At 31.5% G+C, this 13,107-nt stretch overlaps 1 protein-coding gene across 1 annotated transcript in view; it reads right to left on the bottom strand.

Moving 5' to 3' along the window:
- Positions 1–3,458: 3,458 nt before the first annotated feature.
- The window catches only part of LOC129229563 (peroxisomal ATPase PEX6-like), a 61,827-nt gene continuing 52,178 nt past the window's right edge, over positions 3,459–13,107 (bottom strand). The window contains 6 exon segments of the mRNA XM_054863893.1: positions 3,459–3,931; positions 4,227–4,366; positions 6,537–6,614; positions 7,679–7,748; positions 7,751–7,794; positions 8,677–8,785. Of these exon segments, the coding sequence (XP_054719868.1) occupies positions 3,792–3,931; positions 4,227–4,366; positions 6,537–6,614; positions 7,679–7,748; positions 7,751–7,794; positions 8,677–8,785 (581 nt within the window). The 3' untranslated portion in view covers positions 3,459–3,791.

Raw genomic sequence — 13,107 nt, 5'->3', positions numbered from 1 at the left:
TTCAAGGAAGGTGATACAACCCTTGAAGAGAAACCAAGATCTGGACGGTCATCTGTTTGCCATCAAGTTTTGCTGGAAGCAATCCAACACCGGCCGAGTTCTAGCACTCGAGTATTATCAGCAGAACTTGATCCTTCCCAAAGTACCATCAATCGACACCTCCACCAACTGGGGCTCGTGAATAGGCGCTGTCAAAAAGTACTTTTGTAGGTGAAAATATTAAAAATCTTTGACTCAACCTAGTATACTAGATTACCACAAACAAAAACTTCATACTGATACTTGTATATTAAGATTTTACTAAATGCATGTGTATTTGGTAGTTCTTGCATATGTGGCACCATGCAGCGATACATGAAGAGGATTTCCGAAAAGCAACAGGTTGTTCTAATATACATGACATCATAAAGCAATACCACTTGCATCCTACTGAGCCAAGTCGGATGAGGCATTGCTCCAGCATCTATTTACCCCGGATTTCCAACCAAGTAAGAATGATTTTAATTTATACTGCTGAACAAAATTGCAGAGACTCTGAATGTTCTAATTTTGTTTTAATCATAAGTAAACTTGATTTCATTGTATTTCTTACAAGGGGGCAACCTCTCCCTGCCACTTTCCAATTCCTGGATTCAGGGCCTGATTAACCTCTGAAGTTAGGGGAAGCTAAGTCTCATTTCAGGGCCCCCCACCTTTTGTTTTCAGTACATATTTTGTAAAAACTCTACTCACATTAAAACAAAACTCACTAATAGTGAACGTATTATTTCCAAAAACAACCAAGCAGACTTCCAATTAAAGTTTATTCCCCCACCTCCCCTGTATCTAGACGTATTGACTGGTTGTAATAGTTAAAATATTTTTAAAAAACACCAATATTTCAAACATGGCATATATCTCTTTTCTACAAAGGTGCATGCAATGACTCCCCCCCCCCCTTCTTCCTTCATTCTGCCTTTTAGCACAACTAAATAGTGTGCCAAAAAATAATTTGAAAAATCTAGTACTTTTAGTTACATTGTAAAACAAAAGAAAAGTTGAACCAGGAACACAAATTAATCAAATCCTTGGAAAAGAATTGTTTGCTCATCTGTTTCCAATCAACTGCTATATCTTCTAAACTATCTTCGGAATCACTATTGTAATAATCAGTTTCTTTTGAGTCATTTTCTGGGAAATTTGTTAATTAATATTCAGATTCTGAATGGAATCTCACATTTTTATATGTATTATAACAAAAATTATAAGTTAAAATAAAAAAATAATAAATTGAAAGTCTGAAAACACCATTGAAGCAGCAAAGGGATGTAAGTGCCAAAATAAAAAATTTGGAGAGATAACCATTAAACATGGTAGGTGAACCTCTCCTCTGTCTTGGGGCAAGAGATAGTATTAGTAGCCCTGGTAGGAGAAAACAATCAATCAAAGCCTACCTAGGACGTTATCTTTAAATGTGCTTTACTCAAAACTTGAAAATGCCCAATTACATCTCTTTGCTTCTCACTGCCTCAATTGTGAAAAATTAGACGCAGCATTCTTCCCAGCAAACACACATCCAAAACAACTATAAAAATACAATATTGTCTAAAACGGCACAGTTTGGCCCATTTTTGGGCACTTAAATTATTTCAAATGTGCACAATTTGGTCCAGTTAGAGTTAGCTGACTCCAGTTAAGTGAAGACAACAACATGCAAATAAATTTAAAGAAATGAGAGTTTTGTTATTGATCTTCAGAATGTGTACTTGAGAAAAAAAAGTTAAAGAATATAAAATAATGTGGTTTTAAAAAATGTTTACAGCACCCAATAGGCGTGGATTTGACACAGAGACCACAGACAGATGCAGCTGTATTTACTTGTAATTGTGGGCATACAGAAAATATCATACCATTTAGAAAACCACCAGAGAGAGTACTGAGAAAAAGGTCTTCCACACCAGTGCAAGCTGAAATCAAAGCAACAACAAAACAAACGGTCAAGAGAAAGAAGTCAGAAGAAGCAATGGAAGGAAATTCTTCAGTAGAGATAAAAAAGAAAACAACATCTTCAACAACAGAGGTATATAAAAATATTAAAGGCACGTCATCAGAAACCATGCCTCTGCTTTCCTCAAATCGTGATTCTGCAAGTAACAATTCAATTGAGCGGTAAAGGAAAGAAACATTTAATTTGGCACATTTACATTCAATTTATAAACATCATGCTCTTCTTTAATTATAGCAGATATAAGAAAAAGCAATAAAACTTTTTTTTCCAAGTTGGGAAATTCTTTCAGAAATAATATAGGTTACACAAACTTATTCTTAAAGAATTCAACAAGAGGAGATTTTGAAGTCGTAAAATTAATTTTATCACTAAAAATATAGCTGCATGCAAGAAGGCGAAGTTATAATAATACTTCAACATGTTTTGTTTAAAACAGGGGGAGGGGGATATGGAAGTATTTGGAGCAGAAGAAAATTGATAGAAGAATTGAGTTAAATGCATCATTTGCGAATAATTATTTATTTCAGGTATCAAGAGAAATATTCATGGCCACTAAACAATTTTACTAAAATGTTTGGTCCAGGAGCTTAATGAGGGTGGAGAGTGAACCGATTCTCCTCTACCCCAGGGCTCTTGGTTTTGGAGTATTGCCAATCTTAATATGATAGCTAACAAACAGTCAAGCCCCCCCCCCCCCCAGACGGTAAATTCTGGCTGTGCAGGCATTTTTCTCAAATCTGGATACAATTATGCTAGAACACATTATTGTTAACAATCATTCTTATTCATTTTATGGTTTTTTTTCAATTCCATGCCACATAATATCAATCATGCAAAAAAAGAAAAAAAAAAAAAAAACTAGTTAAACCAGTTTTTTGTTTTCTTTTCAATCCAATTAAATATATCGAGTAGCAGCATTTGCATTTAACAAATACTGAATTCTAAGACAACTTGAGATTGTCAGACATTAAAAACATTTTAAAAGAGTTTATTACTTGCTATCAGAATAAATGAATATTTAGTAAAATTGTAGAAAATATATTTTGCAAACAACAGAAGTGCACATCCCCGACTAGGGCAATAGAGCATCCCTCTAATACCATAAAAACTCCCCCACCCCCCAGAGAAAGAGATCCCTAAAAAGTGAAAAGTACTCCTAAAAGCAGCATCCCTAAAAATTTCAATTGCACAGTCTGAGTCTCATCCCTAATTGGGCACCCTGCAGTAAGTAGAGAAGCACTGTGAAGTTTAATTATATAAAATTAGAGAATCAAGACATTTGTGAGCATTGCACAGGAGCCAGAACAGCGCAAAAATATTGGTGCTTTTAATTGCAAAAGTACTAGAAAATAGTTTTACAATGCAACTGAAAAAGCAAGTGCATTCCAATCTTTATTACGCAAGCAAAAGTGAATTATTGCAGAGTGTGAAAAAGATAAAAATGAAAACAAGAATTTAAAATAGGGTTTAATGCTTTATTGCACTTATCAGCATCATAAATTTTTATAAAAGTACATAGTTAAAGTACATAGTTCAACTGTATCATGATTTCATTCATAAACTGAAAATTCCAATTGAATACTTGAGAATATTTATAAAAATATTTTTCCTTCACACAAAAAAGTTCTCTACATTTTAATCAATTATCACATAGTGTATTTAAATAATAATTATAAACACATTTATAATGTAAAGAAATTGCATTTCATTTTATCTACATAAACAAAGCAAATTTATAAACATTTAACATTTTAAAAAGGCATTATCAGACAAACAATTCCATTACTTCTTGAAGTAGGGAAAATCACGTATTATCTATCTTTGACTTTATACTTTGATATTCAATGTACTGTTCCGGAGAAACAGAAGGTATGAGTGAGTCTAACGCACTGAGAAAGTCTTCTGTTTGTACGTCACAGTTTAAATCTTCCATATTCACATTCCCTACAATAAACAAATTTAAAATTTGAGTAATTACTTATTTAAAAGTGAAGAAACTAAACAACACAGAAAAAAATGGTTTTCAAAATGAGAACATAAATTAATCTGAATATCCTTTCGTAATTAAGAATCGTAGATTACATTGCACAATTGCACAGGAGAAAAAAATTACAAGAACTTTTTGCTAATAAATTTTAAAAAAAAAAGAAAGAGTGACTTAGAGAAAAAAAAAAAAAGATGACGGTAGATTTTTATGTCTAATTTCAGACAGAGAAAGTCTGTAAAAAGTGAAGCGTACCTTTTTCAAATAATTCTACATTTTTTTCAACCCTTTTTATCACAGCATTAGAACATAATGAATAAAAATCAGCCCCGGAAAGATGTTTTGGACATTTTTCAATAATATCTTCTAACTTTACATCAGATGCTAATGGAAATCTGTAAAAAATAAAGTATGTTAAAATACTTCCATTAGTAACAAATAGTTCAGTCAAAATATGAATAAGAAATGAATAAATACCTTTATGCAAGATAGTGAGTGTAAAACAAAAATGTAATCAAAGCACAATCGCAAATAGTTGTAGACGTATGTCTCGGGGAACTACTTTTTTAAGACAAAAAATTGTGAGCTTTAAGAGGTAACGTTTTGGAGTTGGACCAATTAAAATTAATGAAATGAATAAGAAATTATTAAATTATTTTTTTTTAAGTTTTAATTCAGAAAAAGTTGTAAAAATTGCATACAAATATGTTCAAATAAAGTACTGATGGTGCTTAATTCTTTCTTGTAGATTTTTACTAATATTTTGCACTTTATTCCCGAAATTTAAAACTTTCATCTTTAATGGTTTTCTTGTTGCAGGCCTTAAACATAGGGACCTCACAAGACATACAAATAATTATTTTTCAAGTAAAAAAACTTTTTTTCAGAAAGTTGATACTTCATATTCCGATACATAAGGGTTCCTTATATAGGAAGAATCTACACCAATTAAAAGGAAACACTTAAAATTCTGTGAAAAAGTTAGTACATACGTAAAAATGTCACACCACTGCAAACGAGTTGAGCAATGAACAACTCTCCTTTAAAATAATCCATTATTGTTTGTCCTTCATGAGAAACGCTTCCGCTGTCAAGTCTGAGCCTCTCTACTGACATTGAAACGAACTTTGTTCATTTTCTGCAAGGGTTAGCAGGGAGGGCTTTTTTGGCGCCATTAAACCATCTCTTGGAATAATAAGACACGCCACGTTGCTCTAGCAATAGACAGGAGCAAACATTTCGGCAGGGGCTTTTTTCGTGATGGACAGTATACTGGACTCAGTTTTGGTTTCATATTTGTATAATCTTTTCTAAGTTTCATATTTTCTGTTCTTCAGCTTCTTAATGATGTAAAAAAATCTTTTGACATAATGTAATGATTTGAGTACTTTTGCTTTTGTCACTACTTTATTTTCAGGATCACAGTCTTAATTCTCACTTCCCACTGAATACAAAAATGTTCTGATGAGGGTTGACTTTAGAAAAGTGACTTTATGTTTGGGATAACCTTACATGCAGTTGACCTTATATCAAGGTCTAACTGTATATTACTTTTGGAAAATTGCTGGTAAAAAATCTTTATGTGAATTTCAGTATGCCAGCTTAAATTCAATAAATGAACAATTAGAGAGCCATTTTTATGTCAAAAAAGAAAAAATCAAGAAATAAAACTTTTTTTTTTAAGGTCCTCTTAAACTTAGCTGTTTTTCAACTGATACATTTTGGTATGTACTCAACATAGCACTTCAATCAACAAAATACTACATGAAATCCCATTTGCTTTTCTGAAAACGAATATTAAATTCCAATTTAAAAAACTAAACAGCTTCGTTATAGTGAGATAAAAAATCCATCACAAAACCAAATCAGCCGAGTCTAATTTTAAGATATCAATAATAAAAGAAAAAAATATAGCATTTTTTTCTTAAAATTAAAACAATCTAAACAAAAGATCTCAATAAACTTGTCATTAAATTTTCTGACATTACATCAACTGCAGAACAATTCAAAACAAGAACAAAAAGAATATGCATAAGTCAGGGGTGCCCCCTCTAAGATCAAGGGCACCCCCTCCCCCTAAAGATTGCAAAGATCCCCAAAGCAAGAGCCCCCTAAAAATGAGAAAAATAGCCCCTCCCCCCTAAAAATTTCAATGGCGCAATCTGCGCCATGACCCCTAACAGGTGAGCACCCCTGCATAAGTTATCAAGGAGGAAGACCAAAAGAACATAAAAGACTAAAAAATAATTTTAAATCCATGTAGCTAAGGGGTTAAATATTTAAAATAAGTTTATGCTAATTTTCAATTTTTTAAATTAATCCTGAAACATTAATCTCAGTCTAGCTATTTTAATTGATCTGTTCCCATGAAGTTAAAGGTAGTAGAATTTACTGTAAATATTTTTATGATTTATGTAAATAAATTATTTTTATGTAAATAAATTAATGATTTCAAGCAACAAAAATATTAAATTTTGGAGTACACTATCTAAAAAGGAAAACAATTCATCCATCAAATGCAATGCTACATGAAAACAGCAAAATTAAAAAGTACACGAAACTTACTTCCTTGTTAATGCTTTCAAAATGCTCAGTTTCGATTTTTTGTCTTCTGGAATTCCAACATACAACAATCTATCAAACCTGAAAACAAAAAATAATTTCAATTTATACCATTACTTTTTCAATACCTTTTTATCAGTCTCTGGAAATATTGGTGAATGGTAAAATAATTGATCTTGTACAACATTTTAAATTTCCCATACTGAATTTCTACAACAATGCTAAAAAAAAGACCTACTGGGTTGGAAAAAAATTCATTGCATTTTTTCCAAATAGATGGAGATACAATTCTTGAAATATAACTAACTTCTTTTTTAACTGAAAATTCATTACGTAACTTCAAAGCAGATATTTCAAACTTGTTTGAAGAAGAAAAGTGCACAATGGACAATTACTTATTGAATATAAGTTTTGTTTCCCATGAAATATTTGTCTTTTACACACTCAGTACAATTACTTTTTCACCAACCAGATAGAACTACTAATAAAAAAAAACGCTGTGCATAAGTACAGTACAATCTCATTTACTTGGACTAACTGGGACGAAAGGCAATCCAATTGATTGAAAATTCGGATAATTTGAGTAATAAAGCAAAGCAAATCCTGGTGGTTGGTAATGATTTGGTAAGAGACCTACCATTCATGGTGATAAAAAACCATATTTTGCAGCCAAATTACACATAATTGCTTAAAAGAGATTAAAAAATATCAAAACAATTTTTCTCATATTTTCTTAACAAAGAATTGATCCATGTTCAAACACGTGTGTCAATTGATTAAAACATGATTATCCAGACACTTTATTGTTACACTTCAGCTGCAGTGGTATTTGTTAGATTACCATTATTTACTGTACGTTATATGCAACAGTTGTATATTTAATCAAAATTAAAAGTAAATGTTCAGCGTACTTACAGTTATGTTCCTGTTATCATAGTTTAAAATTATCTATGTAAGTGTAAAAAAATTTTTAAAAGTTAGAAATTTGTTCTGGATAAACGAGGTTCTACTGTAAATTCTATAACTAAATGTACTTTATACATATAAGCCTACATTTTGTAAAGTTTCGTCAGAGAAAAACACAAATAAATAAATAAAATAGAGCAATGATATAAAATTTTAAGCAATAAAGAAATGTAACAAACCTTCCTGGTCTTAGCAATGCGGGATCAATTAAATCAGGTCTATTTGTAGCACCAATTACAAAAACTTCACATTCTTATTTAAGCCATCAAGCTCTGCTAAAAGTTGTGAGACAACCCTGGAGAAAAAAAATAAAAGCACATGATGTAATGGAAGAAATGAACTGCCATCAAGCTGGGCTAAAAGCCATCATATTAGTCTACAAATACACATCATTTTATCCGTATATAAAATAACGTAAACAAAAATTTACATTTTAACTAAAATTGACTAAAATTACGAATTGTTCACACCTACTCAAGAATTATTAGGAACAAAACCATATTCAAAAAAAAAAAAAATCATCTACAGTTGAAGTTTTATCAGAATATTGAATATAAAGTTTTTTTTTTATGTACAAAACACAGACAATTTGAAAAAAAAAAAAAAACTCTAAGAAAACTACAAATCTTAGAAACATAAAATTTGAAGAGTATACTCATGTATCTCACGTAATAAAATGTCTAAAAAATGAGCACACTTTTGGGAAAAGATCAAAAATTTTTTTTAAGAAATATATTATTGATTACTTGAGTTTTGAGCAGGGCTTTGAACTGTAATTTTTTTTTTGTTCTGGCTCAATCAAAAAAAGGATATTGGTTAAGTTCCAGTTTTTGCTCTTCCAAATATAATGGTTTCTGGGGCTTTCAGTTCAGATTCAAATGAATAATTTTATTTTCCATACACTCTTATTTGTACTAAAAAAATAATTTGTCTTAATTGTACCAATGTACATGTAATGATAAGAATTATATGTTAGAAAATATGGAATGGGGGGGGGGGGGTGCTAACAGAGTAACAAAATGATTGAAGATATATGGAACTGAAATAAATCAATATTTTTTTGGTTCAGTTACAGTTTTCATTCGAACAAAAACACGTTTTTCCATTGTTTGGTTTTTGGTTAAGTTTTAGTTTGAAGCCCTGGTTCTAATTACAAAGAGGCTCTTTTCAATCTTACCTGTCCATTACACCACCTGAATCTCCACTTCGACCTCTGTTCGGAGCCAAAGAATCTAACTCATCAAAGAATATAATGCAAGGAACTGCACTTCGAGCTTGATTGAAAACTAAAGAAAGAGAAAAAAAAAACAATGATTGAATCAATTCAGTTGATGAAAATTTACCCCCCTCCCAAAAAAAAAAGTTACAAAACTAAAACTACTATTATGTATTGGACAAAACATTTTTTTGTGAGTTTTAAAATTTTATGCCAATAAAAGCTAATTTTTTTCTAAAACTCCAAAAAAAAAAAATTTTTTTTTTTTTTGGGGGGGGGGGGACGAATATTTGAAAATTAATGTTTTTAAACAGGATGTCATTACAATATCTGACCCTTGAATGGTAAAAAACAACTCAATTTTTTATTGATTTGAAAAACTAAATTTTCAGGAAAGAGTAACATTAATATGCAAGGTTGAAATTAGTATCCTATTATCAGGGGTGATTGTGACTCCATGAAAAAATACCTGACCTTTTTTTCCCAAAAAGAAAAAGTGTTTTGATGGGCATATATATATACACATTATGTATATACACATTTTTTATATACATTATTTTTTGCTGGGACTAAAACTCGAAGTTTTAATTGAACTTAATACGTCCATGTGCATGGAGGGAATTAAATTCTTTTAATTTTTCTCATTTCTTAAAATTTTTCAAAGAATGTTTAATTTTCCTCCACTGTATCTGAATTCTTAAAAATTAATTATTCATTTACTAAAAGTGCATAAAGATTTCAGAATTAAATAAGTTTGGAGCAAAAGGGGCAGCATGTATTATGATCACTGTGCAATAGGGCTGGGCGATATCCGAATTTTAATACCACGATATATCGCTCTCCAAATATCAATATTTTCGATATGTATAGGTCGTTAAATTCATTTTATGGGGGGGGGGGGATTGCAAAGCCTATTACATAAGCATCTGCAACAGAGAAAAGCCATAGGCCATCTTAGTGAATAAATATTTTAGCAATTTATTCTAATAATTTAGCTACAGCAAGGATTTTCATGTGTGTGTCGGGGGGAGGGGGGATAATGAGGCATATTATACCACAGAAACTTTTGGAGAAATGAATTTAGAAGAATTTAAGTCTTTTTATTAGTGGGTGGCAATTTTTGAGGAAAAAGGGGGCTTGGTAAAATTGTGGAGTGCCATTGCAGTCAGGGGGAATGGGCACTCCTAGTTACATCATCTGCATATTAAGATATGCAACAGAGAAACGCTATTAGACACCTTGAAAACAAAATATTAAGGGGGAAAATATCAAGTAACCCTCCTTCCTCTTCCTATCTAGCCTTTATTCCATCTCCCAAACCAGCTGTTCTTCAACAATTACCATAGAGATTGCAAGATATGACGGTAGTTTAAGCTTTATACCAAACCAAACGTCTTCAATTTGGACTTTCGGCTTTTCATTAAACATCAAATCTAAATTTTACAAAAGTGGGTTTTTCTGAAAATATAGGAGTTCCGGTATTTTCGAAGAGGAAGATACCGGAAATCAAGATGAAAAAACAGAAAATCCGGTAAAATACCGGAACACAATCACTTCTGTATTATTAATTGAGAGTAGTTTACAGTGACTCATACAAAGGGGGTCAACGGGGGTCATGACCCCCCCCCCCTCCAAAAAAAACACAGCTACGTATTTGAATGTTTGCTTGAAAAAAATAAAATATGACCATATGATTTTTTTTTTTTTAAATTCAATACTTTTTGGGCATTATGTGAAAGGATGGACACAAGGAAGGGGGAGGTGTCAAATGGGTCGCAATCTCCCCCCCCCCCACCGGAATCTGCGAAAATTCTTTGTAATCATTATAAGGTTCATTGTATTTGAGTAGTGAAAATGACTGCTTGAAAAAAGAAAAAAAAAACCCTTGAACGGAACCATAAGAAAAAGTAAATAATTTTGAATTCCTTTTTTTTGTGGCATAACATGTCATTTGCTATTGATATGTAGCTTTGCTTGAGACAGTCTTTCTACAGCGCTGTTTTCAGGGGCCAGTAAACTGAAGTAACAAAGAAGTGTCTGCCGCCCGATCTTTTTTTATGCAACAAATTTAATGGAAGATAGGAATATTTCCAGAGCAGTAAGGCATCACTTTAACTGATAAAACTTTTGATTGCATAATTATTTTTTATGTAAAGTCTCTGTAAATTATTATTCCTTTCTGATGTGATTTTTTTTATACAGTTTCGTTTTTCTTCGTGCTGAATTTATTTGTAAATGTGCTGTAAATAGGTAATTAGTGTTTTGGATATTGTGTCGTGCAAGAAATCTAAAATTTTAGTTTTGTGTCGGCAGAAAAACTCGTTATGCCAGTGTTTCCGTAAATTAGACCCTTGTATTAGACAGAAACTGTGCTGAAAAGAGCTGCGTTTTGTTAAAAGGACTACCTATAACAAAAGCAATGAAGTTTTCGGTAGACAAATAAATTGTCTTTTTTTGCGAAGTTAAAAAAAAACTGATGAACCCAAATCTGATGCAAACGTATCCCAAGTTCCAGTATCAGAGTCTGAGATTTCAACATTCTCGTTCACCTTTGATTATTCTACAACCCGAAAGAATCATTCGGTGAGTATTGATCATGTCTAACTTACATTCATAAAATATTTAATTTTTAATTAGATTTTTGCCGCATTTTTAAGTGAGGTTCTAGTACTATATTTCTGCATACAAGATAGATGGGTCATAACCAGATACGTGAATGAAATGAAACTTCTTTACGGAGATATCAATTCAATTCAATTCAATTCAATTCAATTCAATTCAATTTATTTCAATCAGGGAATATATATACATATATATACACACACACACATATATATATACATATATATATACATATATATACACATATACACACACATATATATATATTTTACAAATATGCATTTCACATATAAAATAAAAAGAAATTACAAACAGAAATATATTTCTCTCAGTCGAATTGAGAATCCCTGATTGAGCAGATGGGAGTAAAGGCTATACAATAGCCTGACTAGCTCCCACCACTCAGAGAAGAGCTTAATTTAGAGCCAGTTTATAACATAATATAAAATTAACAAAAAATAAATGCATAATCATACAAAGAACACATAAACACAACACAAGTAATTCAATTAAAGTACGTCTAATTTTATAACAGAACCGAGGCATACTATTACGAATATGCTGCTTTATCCTAAATTGACTGCAGTAGAATTAAGTATAAAATTTTTTAGCCTATTCTTAAACAAATTTCGATTATTAATGGTTTTTAAACAATTGGGTAAGGTGTTCCACAATCTTGGTCCGTAGGAGTTAATGCCATTAAACAATAGATTTGTTTTTGCGTTTATAGGTATAATATTTTCACGGTTTCTAGTGGGGTAGTTATGAACCAATTCACGGATTGTTACTATTTCTGAAAGTGACTATATTTATCAGTATATAAAATATAAAAAAGAGCAGAGGCCATCGTAAGAAGCTATTATCTTAATGTATTTTTTATTATAATTGATGTGCAATAAATTTTTAGTTATGTCAGTTAGTTAATATTTAATCACAACTTTTGTGCTAAACAATCCTTCATTTCAGGTCCAGATCTATAATTTTCCAGTTCCACTACAAATATCTACAATCCCTATAGGTTTTTTCAACTTGCATCTGAGATGCCCGTTTTATTCAAAGTGGCTATGTAAATTTGAACAGGATTAAAACATTTTTTTCAGCACAAACTCAAAGTTCACCATTAGAACAGGAAATATCATACTATCCCTTCACGGCCTTTACGAGGTGAATCCCAGAGGTCAAACCACCAAGTGATTTACTCTAATTATTATTATTTTAATTAAATGTAACCTAAGTTAAAGAAAATTGTCTTACGTAAACAGAATCTATGGTTGCCGTTTCCGAAAATTTAGGGCTGACAACGCATTCTAAAACCTAAAAAATTATTCAAAAAAAAAAACTTGAAAAATGGTTATTTCAATAATTTTTGTATGCATTTTTTAATTTTTTACCGGGGTGAGGGAGAGAAGAACTTTCTCATAGTTTTTTAAATTTTCAGAGTGTCTTCAAAATATTTTACTCTAATCTACTCTCACCCCTGGCCATGACCCCCCCCCCCCCCCCCCCCATCTAAAATGAAATCCTGTATCCGCCCCTGGTACTTTACATAAAACTTTATAACTTTATACCCATAACTTTGCACTGCCCTCCTCTTGTGCTTATGTGCTTTAGTACTATGTGTTGAGTTTAAATTTTTCCTCATATTTTTTATCAGAACATAACAAAAATATATTCAACTGTTAAAACAAGTACATTCTTTTTTTAATTTGTTTTGTAAATTTTTGGTCTTCTTGGGCCTTGAGCCCCTTAGAGGACCCGCACCAAGCGATC

This window comes from Uloborus diversus, chromosome 1 (assembly GCF_026930045.1).
Source record: "Uloborus diversus isolate 005 chromosome 1, Udiv.v.3.1, whole genome shotgun sequence".
NCBI lineage: Eukaryota > Metazoa > Arthropoda > Arachnida > Araneae > Uloboridae > Uloborus > Uloborus diversus.
The sequence above is the reverse complement of the archived record's forward strand: the minus strand, read 5'-3'. Positions and strand labels throughout refer to the sequence as shown.